Below are 26137 nucleotides of genomic sequence, written 5' to 3'. Positions count from 1 at the left end.
AGCCTTTAGTTCATCAGGCAGGAATCAGCAGAGTTGATGTAAACCCTGCCCTCTCGTAGCAGTGACACAGTGGCTTTTCCACAATATGTAAAACACAACCTGCAGTGCTAACTGTGTTAGATAAATCTTTACAAATCAAGTGTCACTGTTCCACTTGCATGCAAGTTTTTCCAAGTTCAAAGCTTTTCAGTTCTAAATATCTACCAATCGTTCAACTTTTAACTCTGTTCTATCACAAAACAAATTCCAAAACAATCTGAAGCGTTTATGCAGTTATACTTTATTAACTCTTTATTCAAAATTTTCAAACATTAGGTAAATGCAAAAAGAATTCAAACTTTCCACATTGACAAAAGTACAGTTTTTCTTAAAAACATAGACTAGAATCCTAGAAGACTTGGGTTTTATTCCTAAAAACAGTCAACAAGCAAAGCAATCAATATCAAAACAGACTTTGTTACAAAAAAGCCACATAAGCAAACTTAAGCTGCTACACTGTCTTAACAACACAACTATCACATTTAATATGAATCCCCTTTTCAGAATAAGAAACCTAAGCAAACGAAGTAGCAATAGAAAGATGTTTCTTTTACTGCATCCTTCATGAGCTGAGTGCTTACATGATCTTATGGTTTATCCCCCTTTTTTTTTTTTTTAAAGTCTATTTTCTTTAAGAAAGTTGTTTATCTTTGATTGCGCTGTAATAGGAAAATGTCTTCAGTACAAAAGAGTTCACAGTATTGAAAATGACTTTCTCCTCCCAAACAGCACCTAAATATAAAGAAGACAACAGCAAATGGCTGGAGTGGTGTTTTCTGAGAAAAATCAATCCCCAGAATGCAGAAACTCCTGAAGTTTCTATTTAAAAAAAGACTAGTGTATAAAACTAGGGGTAGGGAATGTCATTTTCAAACAGCACACAGAGTTCAGAATCACCAATCTATGTCCTAACAACAGGTTACAGATACAGCTTCTTATAGAAAACTTCACTTTCAATGTCAGGAAATTAAGGCCATTAGACTTTCAGATTAAGAACTCACAGAAAGAACTACAAAAATACATTGTGCTTCTGAGAAGGCTATTCTGTAGACAATGATAACCATTATTTGAAGAACCTGGATGACTGGAAAGTTTACATGACCACACAGCTTCTGTCAGATTCCCTTGAGCTTGCCTGTTACGAACAGAAAAGTCCCAATTAGAAAAAAACCCAAGAGATTCAGAAAAAAGGACCAGTATAATTGTATATTATTAATATAACACATACATATTATCAGTATATAAAATTACTAGCCTGGTGTATGGTTTAAGTGAACTGTAATACAATGTCTTGACCCTATAAAGTTAAGGAAAGCTAGATATCCTTTTATGTGAGGTAATGGAAGATGGGCACCACTGTAAGAGACTGAGAGGCAAGTGGGTTAATATACCAAATACTTGGTAGAAGAGTAAAAGGAGATCACCTCAGTAATGAGATGCAGAACAGTTGGAGGAGGGAGCCCTGCAAGGCAAGTATTCCTCCAGACTGATTTCCTTACCTTGTGAAGATTACAGAGACCTGCTGAACTGCAACAAGCAGACTTAGTGGAGAAGAGATGTGGCAAACTACACCTGTACTCACTTCAGCAGAGGCAGAGACAGCCACTGAAGCTCCTTCAGCCCATTTCCAGAATATACTAAAATCTTGAACTGTGCTTGCGCAGAGGTAGACCCATACCTTAATCACAACATTAGAGGCCTGGCAACCATCTGAGATCCCAGCCTAATTTTTGAAACATTCTGAAGAAGCTCTTCACATCTCCTTAAGGGCCACAAGCACATAAAAGGCAAAGGACTACCCTTTCAGGTGTGCACACCCTCCATGGCAGGAACAATCCTGACACTGCTGGATCCAAGAGTGATGACCATCTCTTTGTATCTTTTTATCTCTCTTCCCCCCCCCCCCCCCCCCCTCTTTTCAAGTTATATTAGCACATGAAGCAAGTCAAACCATCATTCATCGTTTGAACAAACTCGTTATATGTTTGTTGTCATTTCACCTTATTGTGCCCAAGGAGATCTCACTCCTTACAACTTCCATACTTACCCAGGGTAGCCTGAAGTCATGACAAACAGAAATAACACAAAGGTTATACTGGACTTTATAGCTAAAAGCATCACTGAGATTACACAGCTGGTGAATGCAGTAGTGAGTATAAACCTCAAAAGTTTTTATCTAATAAAAAATTTACTCTAACATTTCTCTAGCTAAAAAGCTAATGATATTTTAGCTGAAGAGCACAACCCAGAAACCACAGCTGCCATAGGAAGCACTTCAGTAATGAATAACTGTAGTAAAAGCTTGCACCTATATTCAGTGCACTAAGATACAACTCAATTACAGGCCATAAATATGCCAGGCAAAAAACATGATTTCTCAAGCAGCCGGCTCTCTTCATTTTTTCCTGCAGATTTACATGCACTAGTCTAGTTACTGCTCTATGTTCACTTTCTTGACTGACATTAATACACATGCTAACTGAAAAATAAGTTTAAGCTGAAGGAGCAAAATTTCTATAAGATGCATGACCAACAGGCCAAGGGAGGTGATCCTGCCCCTCTGTGCTGGTGATGCTTCACCTGGATTACTACATCCAGGTGTGGAGTCCTCAGTACAAGAGAGGCATGAGCCCCTTGGAGCACATTCAGAGGAAGGCCACAAATATGATCCAAGGGATGGAACACCTCTCCTAAGAGGACAGGTTGAAAGAGCTGGGGCTGCTCAGCCTGGAGATGAAAAGGCTGTGGAGAGACCTCAGAGCAGCTTTCAGGATCTATAGGGGAGCTACAGGAAAGGACAGACTCTATCAGGGTGATAGATAGAGATGGTTTCAAACTTACAGGATAGATTTACAATAAATATTAGGAAAAAGTCTTTTACAGTGAGGTGGTGAGGCACTGGAAGAGGTTATCTAGCAATCTGGTTGATGTCCTATCCCTGCAGACTTTTAAGGTGAGGCTGGATCAGGCCCCGGGCAACCTGAACTAGCTGTGGTGTCCCTGTTTATTGCAGGAGAGCTGGACAAGTTGGCCCCCAGAGGTCCCTTACAACTCTAAGGAATCTATGATCATGGCCTTACAGGAACTTATTTGTCCTCTACAGTTACTGTCTTTTTAGAAATGCTATTTCGTTAAAGCAGTAACAATAACACAAACTCAAAACACATACTCAGTATGCTGTATCTGAGCATTCTCTTGCATTTCAGAACATGTTATACTGTCGCTGCAAGTTCACACTTCTGCCTTCAGAGCTGCATTTTTTCCATCATGCCCGACATTTTCTCTCTCAGGGGAAATGAAATATTTAAGTTCCCTAAACAAGTGACTAGAATTTTGTGAACTGACTGAAGGCAAAAGCCATAGATCTCCCTCAGTCCAACTGTATCAGAAAGTTTAAGAAAAAAACCCAGATCTAAGTTTCAAAATTTCTTCCAACAAATAGTCCACCCCATAGGATTATATGAAGAACTCTTCCTACTAATTTTAATAGGTCTAAGGGCAGTTATTAAATTAGTAACTGTATTAAAACATAGAACAAAAACAAAAGAACACCCACACCCAAACAGTTACGACATCTGTGCACAAAAATTCTCTGCTTTTAAGTCTCTTTTTCAGTCTAAGTACATTTGTTAAAACAGTAGTCTTGACAAGTCTTAACAAGATACCTGTTGGTGGACAACAGCTTCAGGAACTTCTCTTTCACCTTCCTCGTCCTCCTCCTCTTCCCTTTCACCCACAGTTGTTTTAAAGACAGTGCTTCTCTGAGCAACTTCCTGCAAGAGAGTTACATTTTTAATAATTGACTCTACAGAAGAGCTGATGCTTATCTACTTGTATTTTGAGAAAGGGGAATACTGCCACTTGTTCAGACAGCTAACTGTACAGTTTGTCTCTGCACTGCAGCACATGGAATGTATATAAACAGCACTCATAACACTCTCATAACAATTACAGAACTTCCCAAAAATACACAAGGTTCTTTCCCGTAACTATTACAAGAAATTTGTATTTTAGTATTTCACTCTAATTGCTTCATGTCACAGTCACTGGTCTACTTAAAATTAACACTTATTTTCCTAACTCAATAACACAATTTTCATGGGAACAAAATAATTAAAAAAAAAAAACAAACAAACAAAACAGCACTAAAAAGCTTACTAATATTTACCTCCAAAATGTATTTTAAGACACTCCCCATCAGTGTAAGAACAAGGAAGTATACAGCAAACAAGTATATATAAGTATATAAAATTCGTAAGCTTTCGCAACACTGCACCCCTAAACTGCAATTAAGTTCAAAGGAAGTGCATAGTACGCTTGGTTAAAAGCAGCAGGAGAAAATTTTCCTACAGTCTCGTGCACTGACGCGCAAAGAACTGACAGTGATTCTACCATTATCTTTCAAGGCTAGAAGCTGGAACGTCAAATGCAAGTTTGACACATCTGAGTTAACTTTACCTCCCCCTGAGAGTTTTTCAGCACAACTTTCACATCTTCACCAGTGCCCCAGGAATTCTGGTTCTTCCAGATGAGGTCAGTGGGAGGGCTAGCAGTTACTCCAGCATTTGCAGCCCAAATCTGTTAAAAGTCACAAATGAATGTTACTTGCTAGTCCTACATAATACATCTCCATTTTAGGTGACACTACTGAATGCTAAATATAAATGATTTTTCTGAACATCAGTATGGGAGGGACAAAACCAAAACATTAATGACATACACGAATTGACCTAAAGCCTGTTTGAACTGAACAGCTGAAGCTTGACAACTTACTGTAACGGTCTGTCCTGCCTTCAGCACATATCTTGAGGTATATCTGTAACTAGCAGAAGTGTTTCTTATTTTTCTGATCAACTCCCAACCTCCCATAGGTTGATCCTAATAAAAAGGAGAAAAAGTTTGTCAGCAGTTATTATGTAAGGTATTTTACACACATGGACATTATGCATATAAAATTTTCAATTTCCCTTTGGCAAACAAATAGCTACAGTTTTAGTCAAGCTGATATTTTCTTATTACAGGTAAAATTTCAATAGATTCCGCTGAAATTACCTGAAATTACCTTTTTTTTAAAGTAGTGTTTATTAGTTTGCATCAGTTTTTTTTATATACCATAGTCCAGATAAATGCACAAGTATAAAATCTTACTACACTCTGTCCTGCACTCCTGATCACTCCCACATACAATTTACAACACTGCACTACAGATAAAAACTACATGTCTGACTAAGTGCAGTAACTGTGAATCATCTGTGGCCACTTAGAACTGATGGTTCAGCCATGTAAAAACAGATGTGCAGTTAGAGGTCACTTTTAATAGAAGGGAATCCCATATGGTACAGCACAAAGGGAAGTTACTAAAAAGAATGGTTAGGGAAAAATGGGAGGTCCTAACACACTAGGGGAAATTAAGGTCATTTTTACAATCACTTAAACATAACACAGGATTTGTTTCCCCTTAAACAGAAGTTAGAAGTCATATCTTGGGAGGCACAATTTAGTGCAACAGATGATATCCTTCAAACAAAAGCACAAGTAATAATCAAAACATTTCTTTAAGTGGAATGCCTTTAAATATGGTCCCACTTCCCCACTGATGCAAACCGCAACCTATCCAGAAAAATAATCTGGGGAGGTTTTGGCATGAGTATATTGCTCCTTCCAAAAACTGCAGATGCAACCAAGGAAAAAGGAAAACTATCGCTTAAAGAAGACACATGTAAGTATTAGAGAGTGTCTCTAATTAGTCAGTTAGACCTTCACAGACATTTAGATCTTCATTTTGCATTGATGCTATTTCTTTTGGGCCTTCTTCAGGTAGAGAAACTTCTGAAGACAAGTAATAGTGCAAACAGACTTTAAACTATCAATGATAATCATAGCTGTAAGGCCAGATCATTTGGCAAAGCAGAACTCTAAAGAGTGACACAATACTGACACTTTGAAAGCCATTAAAAACAATCAGGAAGTCATTACCAACCCAGAATACAGTTGGAAGGAACATTCTGTGGAAGACTAATTTCTTATGGCCCTCCTTCATACAGCCTGATTTAGCTCCAGAGTCAATGTTAAGCCTGAGATATGGCACTGAGAAAGTCTTTTACCTCATTAGCCCACTGTTAAGACATCATATGAGCACTTTCAAACCTGTTTAGAGGTATTCTTCAAGCGGATAAATTTTCCATCAACATCTATCTCCTCAATAGAGATGTTTCCAGTAGCAGAAGCTGAATGGGAGATGGAGACACTACTACTAGCTTCAGATTCTTCTACATCAATTCTCTTCCTCTTTCCTCTGGTGGTACGTACACTGCGGCTTGATGAGGCTTGTGAAACTGTCACTCGAGAGGATGGAGAAAGTCTGAGTCTAAATTGAAGAAAGAATCAGAATCACAGAACCTGTAGGGGTTGGAAGGGACCTCTTGAGATCACCGAGTCTAATCCCCTGCAAAGCATGCCCCTTATAGCAGGCTGCACAGGTAGGCATCCAGACAGGTCATGAAATCTCCATTAAAGGAGAATCCACAGCTTCCCTGAGCAGCCTGTTCTCTGTCAAAAAGCAAAAAGAAAACAAATTATTCTACCTTCATTCAAAAGCTTTCTTTATATCTTTTCCTGTTACCATAGGATTGGTAACAGGAGATTACCAATGGAGATCACTGATGCTCAGCTAACATGAGCCAACAGTGTGCCCAGGTGGTCAAGAAGACCAACAGCGTCCTGGCCTATATAAGAAATAGTATGGCCAGCAGGACCAGAGAGGTGATCAGCCCTCTGTACGCAGCTCTGGTGAGGCCGCATCTTGAGTACTGTGTTCAGTTTTGGGCTCCTCACTACAAGAAAGACATTGAGGCCCTTCAACGTGTTCAGAGAAGGGCAACAAAATTTGTGAGGGATCTGGAGCACAAGTCTTATGAGGAGCGGCTCAGGGAGCTGGGATTGTTTAGCCTGGAGAAGAGGAGGCTCAGGGGAGACCTCATTGTCTCTTCCTGAAGGGAGGTTGTGATGAGGAGGGGTTTGGCCTCTTCTCCCAGGCAACAAACAGTACCCGAAGAAATGGTCACAAGTTGAATCAGATGAGGTTTAGACTGCACATAAGAAGGAACTTTTTTTCCTCAGAGAGTAGTCAGGCACTGGAATAGCCTGCCCAGGGAGGTGGTGGAGTCACCATCCCTAGCAGTGTTCAAGAAGCATCTGGATATGGAGCTAGGAGACATGGTTTAGAGGATTTCTGTAGGTATGGTAAAGGGAGGACAGTTGGACTAGATGATCTTATAGGTCCTTTCCAACCTTGTGATTCTATGATTCTATGATTACATAGCTAAAGGTAGAGGAACATTATAAACTAAGAACATTACATCAAAATTGAAGCTGTAATTACTTTAAAGAATTAAAATGTTGTCAACCACTAATTAATGGCTGGGGACGTGAAGTACAGAAGACTATTGACATCATAAAGTCATCCATGTGCATGTACTGCATTCCTGGGTAGCTGCAGTAAGTCCGAAGAAGCCCACAAACAACAACTACACAACACTCTTACAAGGACTCAAGTTTTAGTAGGAAATTTATGCATAAATGTCAATCGCAAACTCACCATTGGTATTTCACCCCCAAAAAAGAATCAGCTCAGATGAGAGGAGTACCAGTAAAACAAAACACCACCAAAAAAACCACAATTTCAAATAACAACTGTGACTTGCCAAGTCAAAGTTCTCAGTGCTGCTGAAATCTGTGGTCAGGTGTAGAAAATGTAGCTACCTGATGAATTATGTTATCACAATAGCTGTGACAGTATTAAATTAACCCATCCTTAAAGCAACTTGGATAACAAGTAACTCAGGGCTAACTCTTGAGAGGGAAGTAATATCTGTATCCTTTGAGAATGGCCAGTCAGATGCCCAAGAAGAATCATAGAATCATAGAATTACCCAGGTTGGAAAAGACCTTGAAGATCATCAAGTCCAACCGCAGCCTAACCAGTACCCCATCTCTACAAAAACCTCTGCTATATCATATCCCTGAGTACCACATCCAAATGGCTCTTAAACACATCCAGGGATGGCGATTCAACCACCTCCCTGGGGAGCCTATTCCAGTACCTAACTACCCTAAATGTGTATCAGACACAAGGATGCAAAGAACAGCATTTGGTTAACAGCAGCAAAGGGCTTAATGAATGCACACTCAGTAAGAACTGCCTTTTAACAGAGTTAGACAAGCAATCCCACAGTCACCATGTTCTTTCATACCTCTCCTCTTCACTCTCCAGCAATTTCCGGTATGCACTGATTTCCATATCAAGTGTCAGTTTAACATCCAGAAGTTGTTCGTAGTCACTGAATTGCTGCTGCATTATATTTCTCATCTCTGCCACTTCTCTCTCACTCTCAGCCAGAATTTTGCGACAGTTTTCCCGCTCCTTGGACAAGGCCTCCTCAAGCTCATGCACTCTATCTTGCCATGCTCTAGACTAGAAAGCATTGAAAAACAGTGGTCTAAAGGATAGCTCACTCTCATCTCAAAGCACTTCACTATTCAGGTAATCTGAAGTTCAAAACACCAGGTTAAGCATCCTCTTTCTCTCCAAATTCAAACCCACCCACAGTCATCATCCTGATCTCCATGTTTTCTTTAACACCTTAAATCGCAATGAAATTTGCAATATTCTTTAGAAGACAAACATTTTCATACTTCAGAAAAATGAATTAAGTGTTACCACAGCTGAATGATATCAGCCAAAAAGAATGGAACTAAAGAGTCAGCATGCTTAAAGATAACACTTGGTAGGACACAAAGAAAATGAGCTTGGTGAATTCCAAAGGCTGTGGTACATAACTGTTTTTCAGCTCTCAGATGTATGTTCCTTTCCTAAGTTTACTGCTGCCAATTCCAAACTCTAGAAGTTTATCTAAAAGAATAGTGAATGCCTGCCTGCCTTCTGGAATTTTCAAGGTCTGCTGAAATTACAGTGGTAACTGTTCCACAGGGCAAGCTAATTTGCAAAGCATTGGCACAGGCTGCCTTAGTGATGTGGTCAGTGCCCCATCCCTGAACTTTCAAGGTGAGGCTGGATCAGGCCTTGGGCAACCTGGTCTAGCTGTGGTGTCCCTGTTCATGGCAGCAGAGTTGGACTGCATGGCCCTCAGAGGTCCCCTTCCAACTCTAAGCATTTTACGATTCCATGATCTTAATACTGCATACATAGAAGGGAATAGTCATCAAAGAATAACTAAACAACAACTTTAAGGTCTACTTTCCCCGAGTGCATTTTCTCAGCTTGATGTTCTCTGAAATATTTTAATTGAAGAACATCAAAAATAATCTCGAGAACTGTGCTGTCTGGTCAAATCACCTAATTTTCCGTGAAGACACACTACTCAGAAAGTCATCATAGCCCAGCAACAGCAAAACAGTCTACAAAGCTGATGCAGAAGACCAGTGTAACCAGATCCTGCTCTCAGGATTCAGATAGGGTTTAGTGTTATGCAGAAGATTACAGAATTTGCTGAAATTCACAGAACATACATCTGCAAATTTAGAATTTTTCTAAACATAGCTGCCACTCTAAGTTAACAATATGACGTTGATATTTAACTAAAGTTAGAAGGAAAAAGAACACACTGACTGAGCCATCAGAACAATGACAATCACAATGTAAAGGCAGAAATAAGAGCTAACTAGCCACAAGCCTTAACCCATTTCTTGTGCAACCCCATGCACACTGATTACACAAGCTATTTTAGAATTTTACTACATAACAGGAAAATTGGGAAGACTCATACTAAGGTTGTTCTGAAAATGTATGAATACTCTTCACCTGAAGTACACCTAACTCTGAAATTCCACAAGTCTACCGTACAGTAGTAATACAATTCAAAATGCATAACTAATCAGAGGAAGAATCAAAACTAAAAATTACTAATTATTTATTTATTGGAACAAAGTACAAAGTCTTTGTTGTATTTAACTGATAAGTAAGGTTCTAAAATGAGCTTCAGTAACAGGTATTAATATCTGTCTAGCTTTTCACTCCGTATTTTCCAGCACACAGGACTATTTTGATCAAGTAAACAAGCACTGAATATGTAACTTGTCATAGGCTGTGTCACACTTCCATAAGCATGATCTGTATACTGTGATTTGACACCACATCCATTTAGTTTCAGCTCTACAAACCTCAAGTATAGTTACTTGATGCATTTCTACTTCCAATTTCATCTCGATCCTGGCACGACCATTCACTTTCATCATTTTTAAAATAGCTCTACATGATAGCTGGATCAAATGTGGAAGAAAATACCAAGCAAACTGCTTGTTTCTGCTCTGTCTTGGAATCTTGCTTTGCTGAATACCACACTAAAGCTTTCAGATACTGAAGAAAAGAACTATATTGTTTAGAAAGACAAGAATATTCAGCTTGTGCTTAATATTGTCTTATCTAAAAAACAAAGTCAGGTTTTTGCACAGTTCTTACAAGACCTAATGCAACAGAATCAGATCCTTACTAGTAGTGTAAAACACCTTTCATTTTCTCTGTATTTGCTGGTACTAAATTGAGAGAACATTTTGACTCCACAAAGGGTGGAGAGACATTGCAGAAATCTAGACAAATTAGAGAGCTGGGCAGTCACCAGATGCACAAAGTTTAACAGAAACAAGTGTTGCAAATTCTCTGGATCCTGCACTAGGAGAAGGGACAACCCTGGCTACACATATGAACTGGGAGATAAGTGGCTGGACAGCAGTCCCAGAGAAAGGGATCGGGGTGTTCTGGCTGATGGCAAGCTGAACAAGAGCCATCAGCATGCCCTGGTCCCCAAAGAGCCAGCCCTGCCCTGTGGTGCAGCAGGCCCAGTGCTGTCACCAGGAAAAAGGAGGGACCACCCCTTCTGCTCTGCATGGCCTCATCTCCAGCACTGCGTGCAGATTTAGGCACCACAATACAAGAAGAACATAAAGCTATCAGGGGTGTCGAAAAGAGGGCAACAGAGATGGTGAAGGGTCTGGAGGGCAAGGTGTGTGAGGATTAACTGTGGTCAATTGGTTTGTCTGGCTCAAAGCTCCCTCCATGTTGGGGGGTGCCTCATGGCAGCCTACATCTTTCAAATCTCCTGTAGCACAGAAGTTCAACTTTGCCAAAAAAAGACATTATGAAAGTAAGTTCATACAGAGCAAGAAAACAGAAAACAAATTTAAAACACAAAGATGAACATACTTACAAAGTAAGGGAAAGAGTGAAGTCTTCTACATTAAGAAAATCAACAATTAAGACTGAACAGACATAAAAAGCTTGTTACCTCTTTCTGAATATCAGCAATATGGGAAGACAGTGTTTCAATTCGTATACGACTTTCATGAAGTTCTTCTCTTACTGTGTTGGCTGTGCAACTGTGCATCTCAGAAGACTGTCTAATATTTTCAAGCTGAAATAGACATCAATTTAAAAGTATCTTTAATTAAAAGAAAAAACCCATCTTCAAGCAAAACCATATATAACATTAAGATGCAAAAGGACCTCTCTCCAGCTCTAATACATAATAAAACATCTCTCACTTCAGGGGTTAAATGCGGTCATTCAATTTACATGTTGGATTGCTCTTGCTAATAACCACAACCCTCCAAACATTTATTCTAGGATTAACTAAACTCATTAGAAGCTTCCCTTGAAGACATTACTGATGCTGGAATGCTAAGTTCAGTTTTGACTCAAAAAAAAAACCACAACAACAGTATGTGTTTAAATACTGTTTGAGTATGTTGACTCAGTGTATATATGTTGAGACACTAAACTGAAATTACTGATTTTCTACAAAAGCAAGTAAACAATTGATGCTGATTATCAGACAACATGAGCACATTAGTTACATGCCTTAAGATTACAGGTACCAGTGCCATGTGTCACAGCTTCTTCATTTTAATTTATTACATTGAGTTCAAATAATTTTGTCTTTAAACTGATTAAAAATCCAAAAGGAAGTCTCAATTAGAAAAGATTTTTCAGATTATAGAAAGATTTTTACTAGATCTTATTTTCTTATGTTTTTTTCTCTGGTTTTTCCAAGTCAGACTGAAGCCCTGAAGATAAGCAACTACACAGTTCTCCAACTTTGCTTTTAAAAATACTGAACACAGTTCTGAAAAAACACTAACTGCAATAAGAAACCACAGGAACCAGGTTGAGTTGAGACATTAGGATCCTTCCTTATAAAAATGCTGAATAACAGTAGAGGAAGGAAATGATGAAGTATAACTGATTTCAGCTTGAGTAGGGTTTCACCCTTCTATAGATGCAGAAATGACTGGGTGTGGTCAAGGTCTCCACATAAGAACTTGGACACTTGTTCTATAACACTTATAAACACAACTCTCCTTGAATTTAAAGTAATCTCAGTACAAATCTTCTCCCACATAGTTCATTCACACAGTACTTTCTATACTTCTTTTGTTGTGCTGTTTAAGTTTTAACTCTGTCTCCAAAAATGAGAACTAAAAATGCAGATTTACTTTCAAAAACATCTTGATTTTATACCAAATACCAAAATGAAATCCTCTGAAATCTAAGTAACTGTTAGGATATCCCTCTGTTACACAAACCAAAACAAAGTAAACCAGACAACTGTATGAAAGAGCATTCTCACTTTGCTACTGTAAGTCTGTTCAAGCTCCTCTTTGTACAGTTTCACTTGTGCATCATGCTGCTCTCTTATTTCCTTTAGTGCTTGGGATAGTTTATGCTCATATTCTATTTGACGCCCAGAGTCAACTTCAACTAAGCGAGTTTCATGTTTTCTTTTCATCTCCTTGATTTCCTACGAAAAAATAAAAGAATTAAAAAAATAAAATCACCATTCAATAAACAAGGAAAAGTAAGTTTTAGAATCTGACTACCCAATCAGTAGGTAATAACAGAAATGTTAGGGAGTCTTGTGAGTATTTTTTGGAGAAGCTGAGGGCTTTACACTAGGTATGAAGGGGAAAGGGATTAAAACTAGACTCACTAGTGACAAGACTGGCAGAATGATATCAGGGTTTGGTGTGAAGCCAACAGCTCAGCTAAGTACAGCTACACCAGTGCATACAGTACATGCAACAAACAGGAAAAGCTAGAAGCTACTGTATGGCAAGCAAACTATGACTTAGTTGCCTTTACAGAAACATGGTGGGACCACACACCATTGGAGTGCTACAATGAATGATTATAAACTCTTCAGAAGTGACAGGCAAGCAAGGAGGGGATAGTGGTGTGGGTCTCAGTATTTGAGAGTGTTTTGATGCTGTAAAGCTTGGGGCTGGGAACGCTAAGATCAAGACCCTACGGGTAGGGATCAAGTGAAAGCCCAAGAAGGCTCACATCTTAGTGGGGGCCTGTTACAGACATCCTAACCAGGACAAAGGGACAGACAAGGCATTCTACAAGCAACTGCCAGAAGTCACACAATCACCAGCCCTTGGTTCTGGTGGGGGACTTCAACTGCCCTGATATATGCAGGAAATACAACACAGCCCAGAGGAAGCAATCTAGAAGAATGGAGTGCATGGAAGATAATAGCCTGATACTGCTGGAGTCTGCCAAGGGGGTACTGTGCTAGACCTGCTCTTCACAATCCAAGGAGGACTGGTGGGAGATGCAGTGACTAGGAGCTGTCTTGTGCAGAATGACCATGAAATCACCAGAGTTCTTTGTTCTTGGTGAAGTCAGGAGCAGAGGGTCAGCAAAAATGCTATCCTGGTCTTCCGGAGGGCAGATTTTGAGCTGCTCAGGACATTGGTAGAGAGGATCCCGTGGGAGTCAGTCCCAAAGGAAAAAGGAGTCCAGGAAGGCTGGACATTCCTCAAGAAGTCTTAAAGGCACAGCAGTAGGCTATTCCCCTGTGCCACAAGATGAGCAAGCAGAGAAGACAATCAGCATAGCTTAACAGGGAACTTCTACTGAGATTCTGGGAGAAAAAAAAAAAAATTTACTTTCAGTAGAAGAAGGGACAGGCAACTCAGGGAAAATACAAAGAAACTGCTAGGATACACAGTAAGAATATTAGAAAGGCAGAAGCCCAGTATGGGTTCAACCTTGCCACTCTAGCAGAAGACAACAACAACAAAAAATTTTACAAATACATTATCAGTAACAGGAGGATGAAGGACAACCTCTGTCCTCCACTGAATGTGGCAGGGAACACAACCAGTAAGGTAAGGAGAAAGCTGACTTTCTCAATGCCTTCTTTATATCTGTCCTCAACACTCGTAACAGTTATCCTTGGGGCACTCAGCCTCCTGGCCTGGAAGCCTGGGACATGGAGTAGAAAAATGCCCCAGCAATTCAGGTGAGAACAATTAGATACCTACTGCTCCATCTGGACTGTCCAAGTCCATGGGACCAGATGGGATCCACTCAAGGGTGCTGAGAGAGCTGGCAGAGGTGGTTACCAAGCTGGCAATCCCATGGCTTGGACTGATACACTTTTCCTGTTTTATAAACTGGCTGGAGGGTCAGGTCCAGAGGGTGGTGGTGACTGGAGTTAAAACCAGTTGGCATCCAGTCAATAGCGGTGTTCCCCAGGGGTCAGTACTGGAGTATGTTTTGTTTAGTATCTTTAATGATTATTTGGACAAGGAAATTGAGCGCACTCACAGTAAGTTTGCAGATGCCACCAAGGAATGGGGAAGTGGCCATCTACCTGAGGGTAGGAAGGCCCTACAGAGGGATCAAGACAGGCTGGATCACCAGGCTGAGGCCAAAGGGATGAAATTCAGCAAGACCAAGAGCTGGGTCCTGAACTTCAATCACAACCCCAGACAACTCCTCAGGCCTGGGGCAGAGTTACCTGCAAGGCTGTGCAGAGGAAAAGGATCTGTGGGGTGTTGGTCATTACTCATCTAAACACAAGCCAGCAGTATGCCCAGGTGGCCAAGAAGGCCAACAACATCCTGGCTCATATCAGTGTAGCCAGTAGTACTAGGAAGATGATCAACCCCTGTTCTTAACACTGGTGAGGACACACCTTGGGTACCATGTTCAGTGCCTAGCCTCTCACAACAAGATAAAGGCCATGGAGTGTGTCCAGAAAAGGACAATGAAGCCAGTGCTGAAGGGTCCAGAGCACAAGTCTTATGAGTAACAGCTGAGGAAACCAAGATTGTTTAGTCTGGAGAAGAGGAGGTTCATGGGAGACCTTATCACTCTATGACCTGAAAGGAGGTTGTGGCAAGGTGACATGACACACAAAGCTATTTCATCATAAGAGCTCTGAGTTCATGTTATTTGCCTATAATAAAAAGATTAAAACCTACCAGATACAAGAGAAGCAAATGTTGCTCAGAATGGGAGTTCAAAAAGTTATTATTTCAGAATGACTCTTCACTTATCTTCTGTCCTTCAAAAATACAAATATTTTAAACTAAAAAAAAAAAAAAATTACCTCATCATACATATTCTTACGGAATTCCAAATCCTCCATGAGGCTCTGACAGCGATTTTCTAGATCCACCTTCTGCAGAGTTTCATCTGCAAGATCTTTCTTGGCTGCAGCTAAAGAAGCCTTGAGCTTTCGGAAAAAAAAAAAAGAGAAGTTGAGCACAACAATTATGTATCAAAACTCGCATAACACAAATACCTCACCTGCATACAGGTACACTAACTAGATATTAAGATTGAGGTTGACAACCAAATTTAGTATCTAAAAGCAATGATTTTTTTCTCCTTTGTGACTGCTTGAACAAGTGAATTATAGACTCTACACACAGATAAAATTCTTGTTAATGATAGTTATTAAATGTCCTAACAAGCCTTCATTTTTTCTACTTGGTAAAGAACAACTTCCTGGTTCCAGATCCCTCCTACACTCATTTAAGGTATTTTTTTGTTGGTTTTGGTTTTCTCTTTGCTTAAAATCACAGTTAAGGTACTTCAGAGGGCCAAAAAAAACTGTGTGGTTTTTTTGTTTGTTTGTTTTTTACTTGCTATCAGATGTCCTGAAGACAGAGTACCACAGACAGAACTAAGAGGAATGCACAGAGAATTACAAACTTAAATGTAGGAAACACTTTAAGTTCCAGCCATTCCAACTCAACTACTTTCAGGAAGCATCTTCAGGAAAAATCAAGTATGTTCTCAGTACATCTGTCATTACCCACTATGAAAGACAACTACAGTGTCTTTCCTCCAGCCATCTCTCATTGCTTCACCATTTTTTTTTTTAATTTATTTTACTAAATAATTATTCCAAATCTCCCTAAGAATCTTCCTTGCTGCAATTTAAATCTATCAGTTTTTCGTTGATTTTGACTAGCACGAACAACTGACTGTAGCAGTCCTGTAAGTGAAGGCTACAACTCTGCTCTCTGCAGTCAGTCCAAGGTCCACTACACTTTTCAGATTCTTTCTGAAAAAACAGTACTGAATCAGTTACTCATCATCTATATTAATGACCTCAGTCACCCCCTACAAGTAGTTCTCCAATTTTTAAGTCTATTTTGAACTCTTGATCTGTTCATCCACAGAAGTGCGATCCTTTATACTTCACATAGCCTGACATTTTAATAGCACTCTACTGCTACACTGAACCATATACTTATTCAATACTTTCTTAAACTCTGACAGCAAAATTTATGTCCTAGATTTACATTTATGTTTTGGCTACAAAGTTGCATTTTACCACAATGACATGCAGTTCCATAGTTAAGTATTTCTTCTTCTCACCTGCACATTTTCATCCCTTAAATCCTCAAGTTTTTCTTCCTGACTTCTCATATCGCCAAGAGCTGTGGCCAGCGCAGCTTCTTTAGCATTCAGCGCTGCTTCAAATTCTCGAAGCTTGACTTGAGCTGCATTAAGATCAGAGTCCTTTTTTGCATAGCTGGAATAAAACAGAGAAAGCAAAACTCTAGAAACGCCCCAAAGTAGGGTGCTGACCAGCAGAACAAAGTGCAACCTAAACACTTTACTCACTTAATTTACTTTAGTTTAAGCAAACTACTTAGTTCTGTTCTCTTATACTACATAGCAATAGCTTTGTACTTCACTTGAACTGTAGAAACCTTATTATACAGGAAACTGTATGTCAAGGGATTTTATAAGTGATGTATACATGAAAGTGGAAACTGTTTTATTCAAGTTGCCTTTTGTTTTCTCCTTCATAAGCCACTCTAAAATGTCCTATCCTCAGAGTGCAGAGGATAGGTAGAAATAACGCCCTTTCCATACAGTGGAAACAACCTCTGCAGCCCACTTTACCCACGCAGGAACTTGTGCAGATCTACAGTCCAGCCTGCAAACAGTCCTCTTTCAACTAACAGACCAGCTTCTTAATGAAAATTGAAGTTCACTACGTATAAGCCAACACTCCATGAACAGCAGTGTAGTATAGCAAGTTATTTTGCAGCACCCTTCTGATTACACATAATGGCTAAATTCCACAGGTCAGAGCAAAGATACCCAAATATTTTTTACATAATAGCCTGCCATCAACAAAACTGCACTGGTGATAAGGTACAAGCGCCTTATTTTTAAGAAGTGGCCAATGTTGTTTTCAAATTATTGCTCAAACTAGCTTTCAGTTCTATATAGGTGTGCAAATGGGTTTATTCTCTAAGGTATATGCAAACAAGGCAATCAAATGAGAAAAGTAAAATAATTCTAAAAGTTGGATTATTTCCTCTCCGGGATATCCATATTTCTCAGGTGCAGGAAGCAGCACAAAAGAATTCTAAATATTTCTAGTCAAGCCATCAGTCATCCTAGAGGAACAAACAGATTAGGACAACAGCTAGCAGATTTCAGCTTCCACATTTCCTTGGAGAAAAATAACAACAACAAAAAGCTTAAATTTAAGTGGTTTTTCCAAGATTACATGCAAGGACATGCAATTAATATCAATTTCCAAGAGAAAAGGGTATGCACAAGACTTATCAAGAAGGTGTATGAATTATTTTGGAGACAATTTAGGCCACACAACCACCAGATGGCAAGCTTTATGTAACAGTCTTAGCCTTAAACCACCTCCTCTGAATGACAGAACACATACTGATGCAGTACACAGCATAACAGACACTGGCTATTCTGAACCCAAACTTATTTTCAAGTATCTATTAACATTTCTGCTGCTCAGTGCTATCCACTTGCTCAATTGTTTTTCCACATATGACTGCTTAGACCCAACAGTTGGGTTCATCTACCAATCACAGAAAATAATTTAGGTTTTGGCCACATGGATTCCCTACATCCAAGCTCCCTTTGTTACTCACCAGAGGCCCACAACTCATCACAACATGCAGAAATGGCCTCATGCAGACTCCCACAAACCTAAAATCAAGCCTGTCAAGTTGGATCCTAAAGCTACAAGTCTGGCCCTCAAAGCAGGGCACCTATACAGCAGTGCAATCCCATTTGTATTATCCCAGACTCTAAAACAAGAAAATTCTCTCTGTGACTAAGGTCACAGAAGGGAAGAACAGAATTGAAGTGCTATTAGTTACTATTGTCATGAGTTGCTTCCTAATCAAAGAGCTCACCTAAACATATTCTCAGGAAGAAAGCAAATAAGAGCTAAACACTTCAAATGCTGAAAGCCAGACTAAATCTCATCACTCCATTGGTGTCTTCCCAGCCCTGAAGGAATACGCAGAAGAAGGGCACCAAGATCAGAAAAACCTCTAAACATCACACATATACCTCGCACACCTAGTAATTTTTGCCAGGAAGAACTTCAGATGCCCAACAACAGCTAGCTTCTTCCACCACAAGAAGCTGAAGCTGCATTTCAAAACAACAATAAAAAAAAGCCCAACCCCCAGGTACCTTCTCTCTGCCATGTTCAGCAATTACCTAGAACTGTACTCCAAGTAGTTTCACTCTTGAAAGCAATAAAAGCAAAGAATTAATTTCTAGCTTGCCTCTTCAAAGAAGAAACTTGCTTTTCTTTTTGGACTTTGAAGTGAATATATCTTTTCATCCAAGGAATTACAATTTATTTCAAAATAAGCCAGAACCAAGATCTGACCAAAACCAAGCCAGTTCCTCTTTATTTTCTTTGTATTTCAGGGAGAACTGGTGTTTCAGAAATGTAAGCCACATCATTTAACTCATACACACACAGCAGAGAAACTCTCAACTGGTATTACCTGTCTGCTCTCACTAGTAGAAGTTGTAGCCAATAATGCTTTAGATAAGGCCTCGTACAAATTGCCATTCACAATCTAATGCCCCCTATTTATTTCCTTGAAACCTACAATATATAAAAAGATCACAGTATCACTGTTTGATAGAATCAGTGTAAACACTTTTTCAACATAGCAACCACTATTAGCTAGTCATAAACAGCAGACTGCACTGCCACACTTATAACAACCTGCAGCAGCAGAGGTGACCCACTGGTGCGGTTGCTACTGCTGAAAGGCACCAGCCACCTCACTGTGCTCGCAGACACTGTTTGGCCTCCGAAAATATTCAGCCAGAGTCAATGAATGTCAATGGGTGACATTTTTTCCGCACAGAAGAATTTAATGCCTCACCTTTGCTTTATTCACACTTCCATGTCAGACACCATTGTGTCAAACTGCCCCTCTGTTGCCATTGGTCATATGTGATAGGATATTGGTGGGAAGGTCCAACCTCTACTGCCATACCACCAACATCAGACTCCGTTGTAGGCCACAGTGCCACTCTGAGGAGTGCTGGTAACTCAGTCAGCTGCAGAACATATACCCTGTTCACACTTACACAGAGTTCTCACACCCAAAGCACTGTAATCAAGACACAGCATTTTAGATAGCTCAGTTTGCTCACCATTCCCATCACATACTCTGTAAAGCAGAATGAACAAACAACTCCAAGGGTACCATGGTTGTGTCTGGTTACCTGTGGCAGCCCATTTAAAACTAACAGAAAACTCCCAGAATGCCATTAGTACTACCACTGCTCCAATGAATTATCTACAGAATTTAAGCGTGCAGATCAGAGAAACAGACACGCCACTGGGAAAGAGGAAGGCTCCCTTTTCATGTTCCTGCAACCACCCTTCCTCTTTCATAAACTCTGAAGTTCATGAAACATCCTAAAATTTCCTGCAATTTCCTTGAATTTCTTACTAAGCTAGCTGAAAAGCTACCTAAGAAACAAAAATAATTTTATACCAGTTTATATTCCCTGGTGTCCAATAAAACACACACCTAAAGCATAAGAAAATCATACAATCACCAAGGTTGCAAAAGACCCACAGGATCACCCAGTCCAACCATCCGCCAATCACCAACAGTTCTCACTAGACCATGACCCTCAACACAACGTCCAAATGTTCCTTGCACACCTCCAGGGTCGGTAACTCCACCACCTACTTGGGCAGCCCATTTCAGTGCCTAAGCAGAAGCAGTGAGACCATTGCTTTCAAGGAGCAGCTAGACCACAAGGTGAGCCTGGGCACAATTCAAAGTTCCACTGAAGCTGACCAAGTGCAAGATGCCAGCAACCTAGGGAAAACCCCTTCCTTGTCTCCCGACATGCACCTACTCACTCCTGAAAGTGTTTGGACAGCCACAGAGTTAAGAGCTGCCAGCAGTAATCTTGAAAAACATTCATTTTTCAGCCAATTCTTGAAACAACTATACAAGTGTAACTAATGATAAAGCAGCTCACAGCTACATCTATGTAAGGTTACATGGTACCATACATTGTGCCAGCTCTGCACTCAAGTTGAGGAGAAATATGTGTGTGTGTGAGTGTGTGGAGAAACAAATCTAGTCTTGTTTAACCAGCATTCAGTGACATCAAGCAATACTTTCCTATGTTTCTTCCCTTAAGGCAGAGAATATAATGAAGTTGTATTTCACAAGAGTACAATTCATAAAAACAGAAAAGGTTATCTGTCTGGAAGCATTGATGATTATCAGTATGACAATAAACAACACCGGTTAAGCTCACCATTTATATAGATTAATATACGTAACTTGGTTCCAACTTCCTAGTTCATCAACTTTATACAGTTGGAAATGGTGAATCTGTGAAATCATGGCTAAACATATCACCACCCCCATCACCCAACCCTCTTTCTAATGAGCTCAGTTGACCACATGAATTCAAGAATTATAACCATCAGTTTTAGCACAGCCTTTGCATCAAACCACTGCTCAAAACTCATTATTTTTACAGGTTTTAAAAAGAAGAGTACAAGTATAAGCACTTAAGATTCACTGAAGTCTGATGTGTTCCCATATCAGTCTCACTATTAGATAACTGGAGATGCAGACACCTGTGATCAGTTGATTCTGTCCATTACAGTGGTGGTATCACAGCTGCAGCGACTCCTTTGCCTCATTTACTTAAACGCATCATAATCTCGAACAAGCAAATCTTAAAATGGGAGTAAAGGGTTCACAGAAATGCAAAATGATGAGAGCACAGCTCCAAAATGCTACCACATTGAATTTTCCATAAAAGCACCACATTACAAACAGCCTGTTTATTCAGTGGCAGCAGTAATACTCACAAAATTTCTGTAGAACATACTGAATGAGTTTGTTTAATAAAATCCCTTGGAAAGTTTAAAAACAAAAAACAAACAAACAAAAAAACCCCCAAAAAGCAAAAAACAAACAAAAAACACCAAAAACAAACCAAAACAAACAAAAAAAACCAATATCAGGTGTCAAAACTCTTAAAAGAGATGAAAAATAAGCTGCATAGAGTTGTCTAAAACAGGGTGGGAACATACAGCAGGCATGTGATAAAATAACATTCTCATAACTTCACTGTATTTGGCAGCAGTATAACTCACACTTCATAACTAGCTGGAATTTGTCACTACAGTTTAACCCCCAGATTTATTGTTTCAAGTTACCACTGCAAGTAGACACATCACTGTAAGATGTGGTTACATCCCACCCAGCATGGACGACATGCTCTTAAATCATTCATTCTTACATATCCCTTGTTTAAATTACAGCACAACAAGTTAATTACTCCCCTCCTTATTTCCTTGGGATGCCATCTGTAGGATAGACATGAGAAAAGTTACAGGGTTCAGATTAAAGCTTAGCTGTTCCCTAGCCCCCAGCCTTTACTTTGCTTCTCAGCATCACCCACAATAACAGGAATCATAGAATGACTTGGCTTGGAAGGCACCACAAGAGCAAAGTTCCTGCTGCTAGTTCAAGAACTAGACCTGGCTGCCCAGGCCCACACCCAGCCTGGATCTGAATACCTTCTCCAGGCAGCCTGTGCCAGAACCTCACCATCCTTTCAGTGAAAGGATTGACATCTGATCTAAATCCTCACTCCTTTAGTTTAAAACTAAACATTCCACTCTTGTCCTGAAATACACTTTGAAATGTGTTAGATTAGCTGCCCAAGACTGTACCCCTAGCTCATTACAGCACAGCATATGCACAGCACAGGAAACCCTGGAACAGCTGTTAGAACTTGGCTGGCAGTAACCCATAGGGTTCTTCTGAACAGCTGCTCAAGGAACCAGCTGCACATTTGCAGAGCAATTCAAGCTAGAAGAGGATAACAGTTAGGTGTAAGCCAAGCCATTACCAATATTAGTCAGGCTATTAGTGCTTAATCTCACCTCAGAGAGAATAAATTACTGTACCCTACAACAGCTGGTAATCAATGACCATTATATCCTGTCAGTACCTTCGATAAATGACAATTTCTTTCACTTACCTTTATCACACTGTCTCTTTTTACAGGAGAGTGTACTTCAGTCTGGACAACCACCAGTGAAATCTCCAGAGAAGTTTCCTAAATCAGCTACTTAATAGTGTTATTATGCTCTCTGTAGCTGTTTCTGTTTCCAGAAAGATGGCAGAAGGCATTACTTTCAGAGCAGCCCATATATTTTTATAGCGTAAGAAAACCACTACAGAAAACTGGAAAGTAACCTGTAGCTTTAATTTTGTGGACTGATTGGGCAGTCAATAAACAGATTCTTGGAATTAAAAAAAAAAAGAAAAAAGAATGAAGCACGCCAGAAGAACATTTCACTGACTAAAGAAAGCAAAACTGTGAGTCCAACTGAGTCTCCTCAAAAAAAAAATCAAATAGCAGAGGATGGCTAGCTGGACTGTGACTCCTTTTGCCAGCATCAGACAACTGAACAGCCAACTGCCTGTGCTGCCTCTGCATGAGGTGAATCCCACTCTAGGATACAGGCAAGTATTTTGCAAAGCCAAAATGTTTTTGTCTTGTTTTTAACTGTAGACTGTGTCTTCACCCCAAGCCCATGTGTAATTGGCCATCAGCTTCTGAGAAGTGCCCATCATTCACAAAATGAAGTCACAAAAGGAGTGGCAATCCCTGCCTGGTTTTCCAAGTCACTTGGGTGCTCATCTGTAGCTGACACTCCACTTCCCCTTTTCATCTGCTTTTTTGATGGACGTTTACCAGCAGTCACCAAAGGGTAACCAAAAGGACCATCCAGCAATCAGAACCACACATTATGAAAAGCAAAGAGCCCACAAGGCACTGAGCTGCAGACATGTGGAAACAGCTGTGTGTTGGTTTACACAAGTGTCTTTTTCATTATGAAACTCGGAACTGAGACTGGGTTTAAGAGAAAATCAAAATTAACAGATCACACAACATTTCTTTTTTCCACAAGCTTTTTACATCAGTGTATAGCACAATAAGCAACTGAATCAAGTCAGATTTTCAAGAACCAACACTCAGTGGAAGAAACCAGCTCTTTTTGCAGATCTTCAGGCTGTGTCACAAAACTTGCAATTCAGAGATTATCACAGAATTGTTATTGCTGAAAAAGACCTCCAAGATCACAGAATGCAGCTGTCTGCCCATCCCCACCACGCCCACAGCTCTCAGTGGGAGAGCTGCACCTTCCCTGAACACCTCTATGGACAGTGATTCCACCACCTCCCTGAGCAGCCCGTGCCTCACCGCACCGCAATTTTTTCCTACTCCTAGTGATAGAGCTGGCCTTCAACTGAATGCCCATAAAAACTTACAGAAATTCAGGGCTTTAACCAAGCCCTGAATATCAAACACTCGTGCCTTTTCGTTAACACTCAACGGAAAGCGGCTTTAGGCAGAGGAACGCCCGCACCGACGCTCAGCCACCACCGCGCCATCCCCGAAGCCGTTCGGGGGAGAGGGGGCGGAACGGCAGCCCCCCGCCCTCCCCCTGGGGGCCCGTTCAGGACTCCGCGTACGGCCGCGGGCTCCGTACGGGGCGGTGCTGCGGCCACCGCGAGGCGGAGCCTCCAGCGCTCATTCATTCCGTGCCCAGCGGCCGCCGGTACACAACAGCAGGGCGACGGGGGGCGGGGGGAGAGAAGGAGGGGAACTCTGCACTTTGCCCGCGCCCTCCTCCCTATGCAGGGAAGGAGAATCCAGTATCCTCTAGCCCGCTCACCTGTTAAGGAGCTGCTCGTGCTCGGCGCGCAACTTGCCCAGCTCGATCTGCAGCTTGGCACGCTCCCGTGCTGTGTCGTCCAGTGTCTTGCGGGCGTCGGCCAGCTCCGTCTCGAAAAGCTCCTTCAAGCCGCTGATCTCGCGGCCGCATACCTGCTCCCGCTCGGAGACGCGCCGTTGCAGTGCGCTGTTCTCTGTCTCTAGGCTGCGCACCTTGTCGATGTAGATGGCCAGCCGGTCGTTCAGTTGCCGCAGTTCCTCCTTCTCCTGCAGTCTCGAGATGCGTGTGGGGCTTAGTGCCGCACTGCCTGCAGAGCCCTGGGGCTGCAGCAACAGTGGCGCGGCGGCCGCCGCCATAGAGTATGAAGCGTTGGGCTGACGCTGCGAGATACCTGGGCAGGAGAAGACGGAGAACAAGTAGCCGGGTGCGGAAGGCAAGGCGGGCTCCGCGGACGACCAGCAGTGAAACCAAGTCCGCTGTCTCAGCGACTGCCTGTAATATGGCCGGCTGCGTGCCTCCGCTCCCACTCGATCCCGAAACACCGTGTCACGTGGCTAGCTCTCTGCCAATGCGTGCTGAGGACGGCCGCGCGCCCCGGGCTTTGTAGGCGGAGGGGCGATTCGAATCCCGCCGCCGCCGACATAAAGATGAGCCCGCGCGCTTGCGAGCTCCCGCCCTACCCGCTGGGTTCGGGGGCGGTACGCGCTGCGGCGCGCCGCTCTTTGTTGTGGTGGGGGGAGACGGAGTCCTTGCGCTGCTCCGCTCTGTGTCTGTTTGCTTGTCCCGATAGCGTGGGAGCTGCAATTTGAAAACAGTACTTAAGCCGACGCCTAGTTTGAGCCGCCTCCTCGCATTGTAGTGTTCAGAGTGTGGTGAATCGGATTCAGCTCAGTCCAAGTGTTAGCGTTAGAATTTGCGGGTTCCATATCTTGAGTTTGTCTGACTGACAGAGGTTTGTTATGAGGGGGGCGTCATGTCCATAGTCACCGGTTTACCCTGCCGTGTCCTTCACGCTACAGTGTAAAAGATTGAACAGCTAGATTCCTGGCTGTGGATTTGACCTGGAAATCTGGTTTGTGGCTCAAAAATCAGCAGCGCCTGTTTGTAAAGGGCTAAGCAGGCTGTATGGTGGCCACTTTGTGCTTTGTCCTCTGGGTGTCATCTGCAGAATGCTAGAAAATAAAAACTGGAAAGAGAAACACAAATAATTGGTTCAAAGCCCTGTGTGTCCTCATGTAAATCACAGAAGAAAGAGCCTGTCTGCAAGAAAACACCAAGCATTTCTCTTTGTGAGGCTCCCACAGCTGCTGAAGGGAATTCCTTAGAATGAGCCGTGGCTGGACCTGGAAAGACAGTGTTCCATCAGGGATGTGAGGTCAGCCTGACTGTAATGCTTGTTCCTGGACCTTCATCCTTATTTCAGTTGTCTTAGCAAAACAATTCCTGCAGATTGTAACTATGAAGTAACATCTCCTCAAGGAAATAGATACGCTCCAGTCACAGGGGCTTGTAACTAGTGGTAATCAGTTGGTGGGACTCCCTGCCCATGCCGTGCCTTTGTTAAGAGTTGCAGACTGTGTTCCTTCTTCCTCAGCCTGTTACTACAGTTAGCTCTTTTCTAGCCTGCTGGAAGATAGCAGAGCAGGCTACAAAGAGTAATGGCAGCTGGGAGAAAAAAAGAAACTTGTATTCCATCTCTGTAGCACCTGCTGCGGCAGAAAATTGCCAGCAAAGCA

General features: G+C 41.4%; 1 protein-coding gene across 1 annotated transcript; it reads right to left on the bottom strand.

The window, feature by feature from the left end:
- Positions 1 to 258: 258 nt before the first annotated feature.
- Positions 259 to 24947, bottom strand: LMNB1 (lamin B1). Its single transcript, XM_072359248.1, has 11 exons — positions 24402 to 24947; positions 16736 to 16892; positions 15456 to 15581; positions 12681 to 12851; positions 11340 to 11465; positions 8292 to 8512; positions 6187 to 6406; positions 4813 to 4917; positions 4498 to 4617; positions 3705 to 3812; positions 259 to 1174 (listed from the first exon to the last, which is right to left on the bottom strand). The coding sequence occupies exons 1-11, from the start codon at positions 24755 to 24757 to the stop codon at positions 1133 to 1135; spliced, it is 1752 nt and encodes a 583-aa protein (XP_072215349.1). The 5' UTR covers positions 24758 to 24947; the 3' UTR covers positions 259 to 1132.
- Between the last annotated feature and the right edge of the window lie 1190 nt (positions 24948 to 26137).

Source organism: Excalfactoria chinensis, chromosome Z (genome assembly GCF_039878825.1).
Source record: "Excalfactoria chinensis isolate bCotChi1 chromosome Z, bCotChi1.hap2, whole genome shotgun sequence".
In the NCBI taxonomy this organism is placed as follows: domain Eukaryota; kingdom Metazoa; phylum Chordata; class Aves; order Galliformes; family Phasianidae; genus Excalfactoria; species Excalfactoria chinensis.
This window is presented reverse-complemented; position numbering and strand designations above follow the sequence as displayed.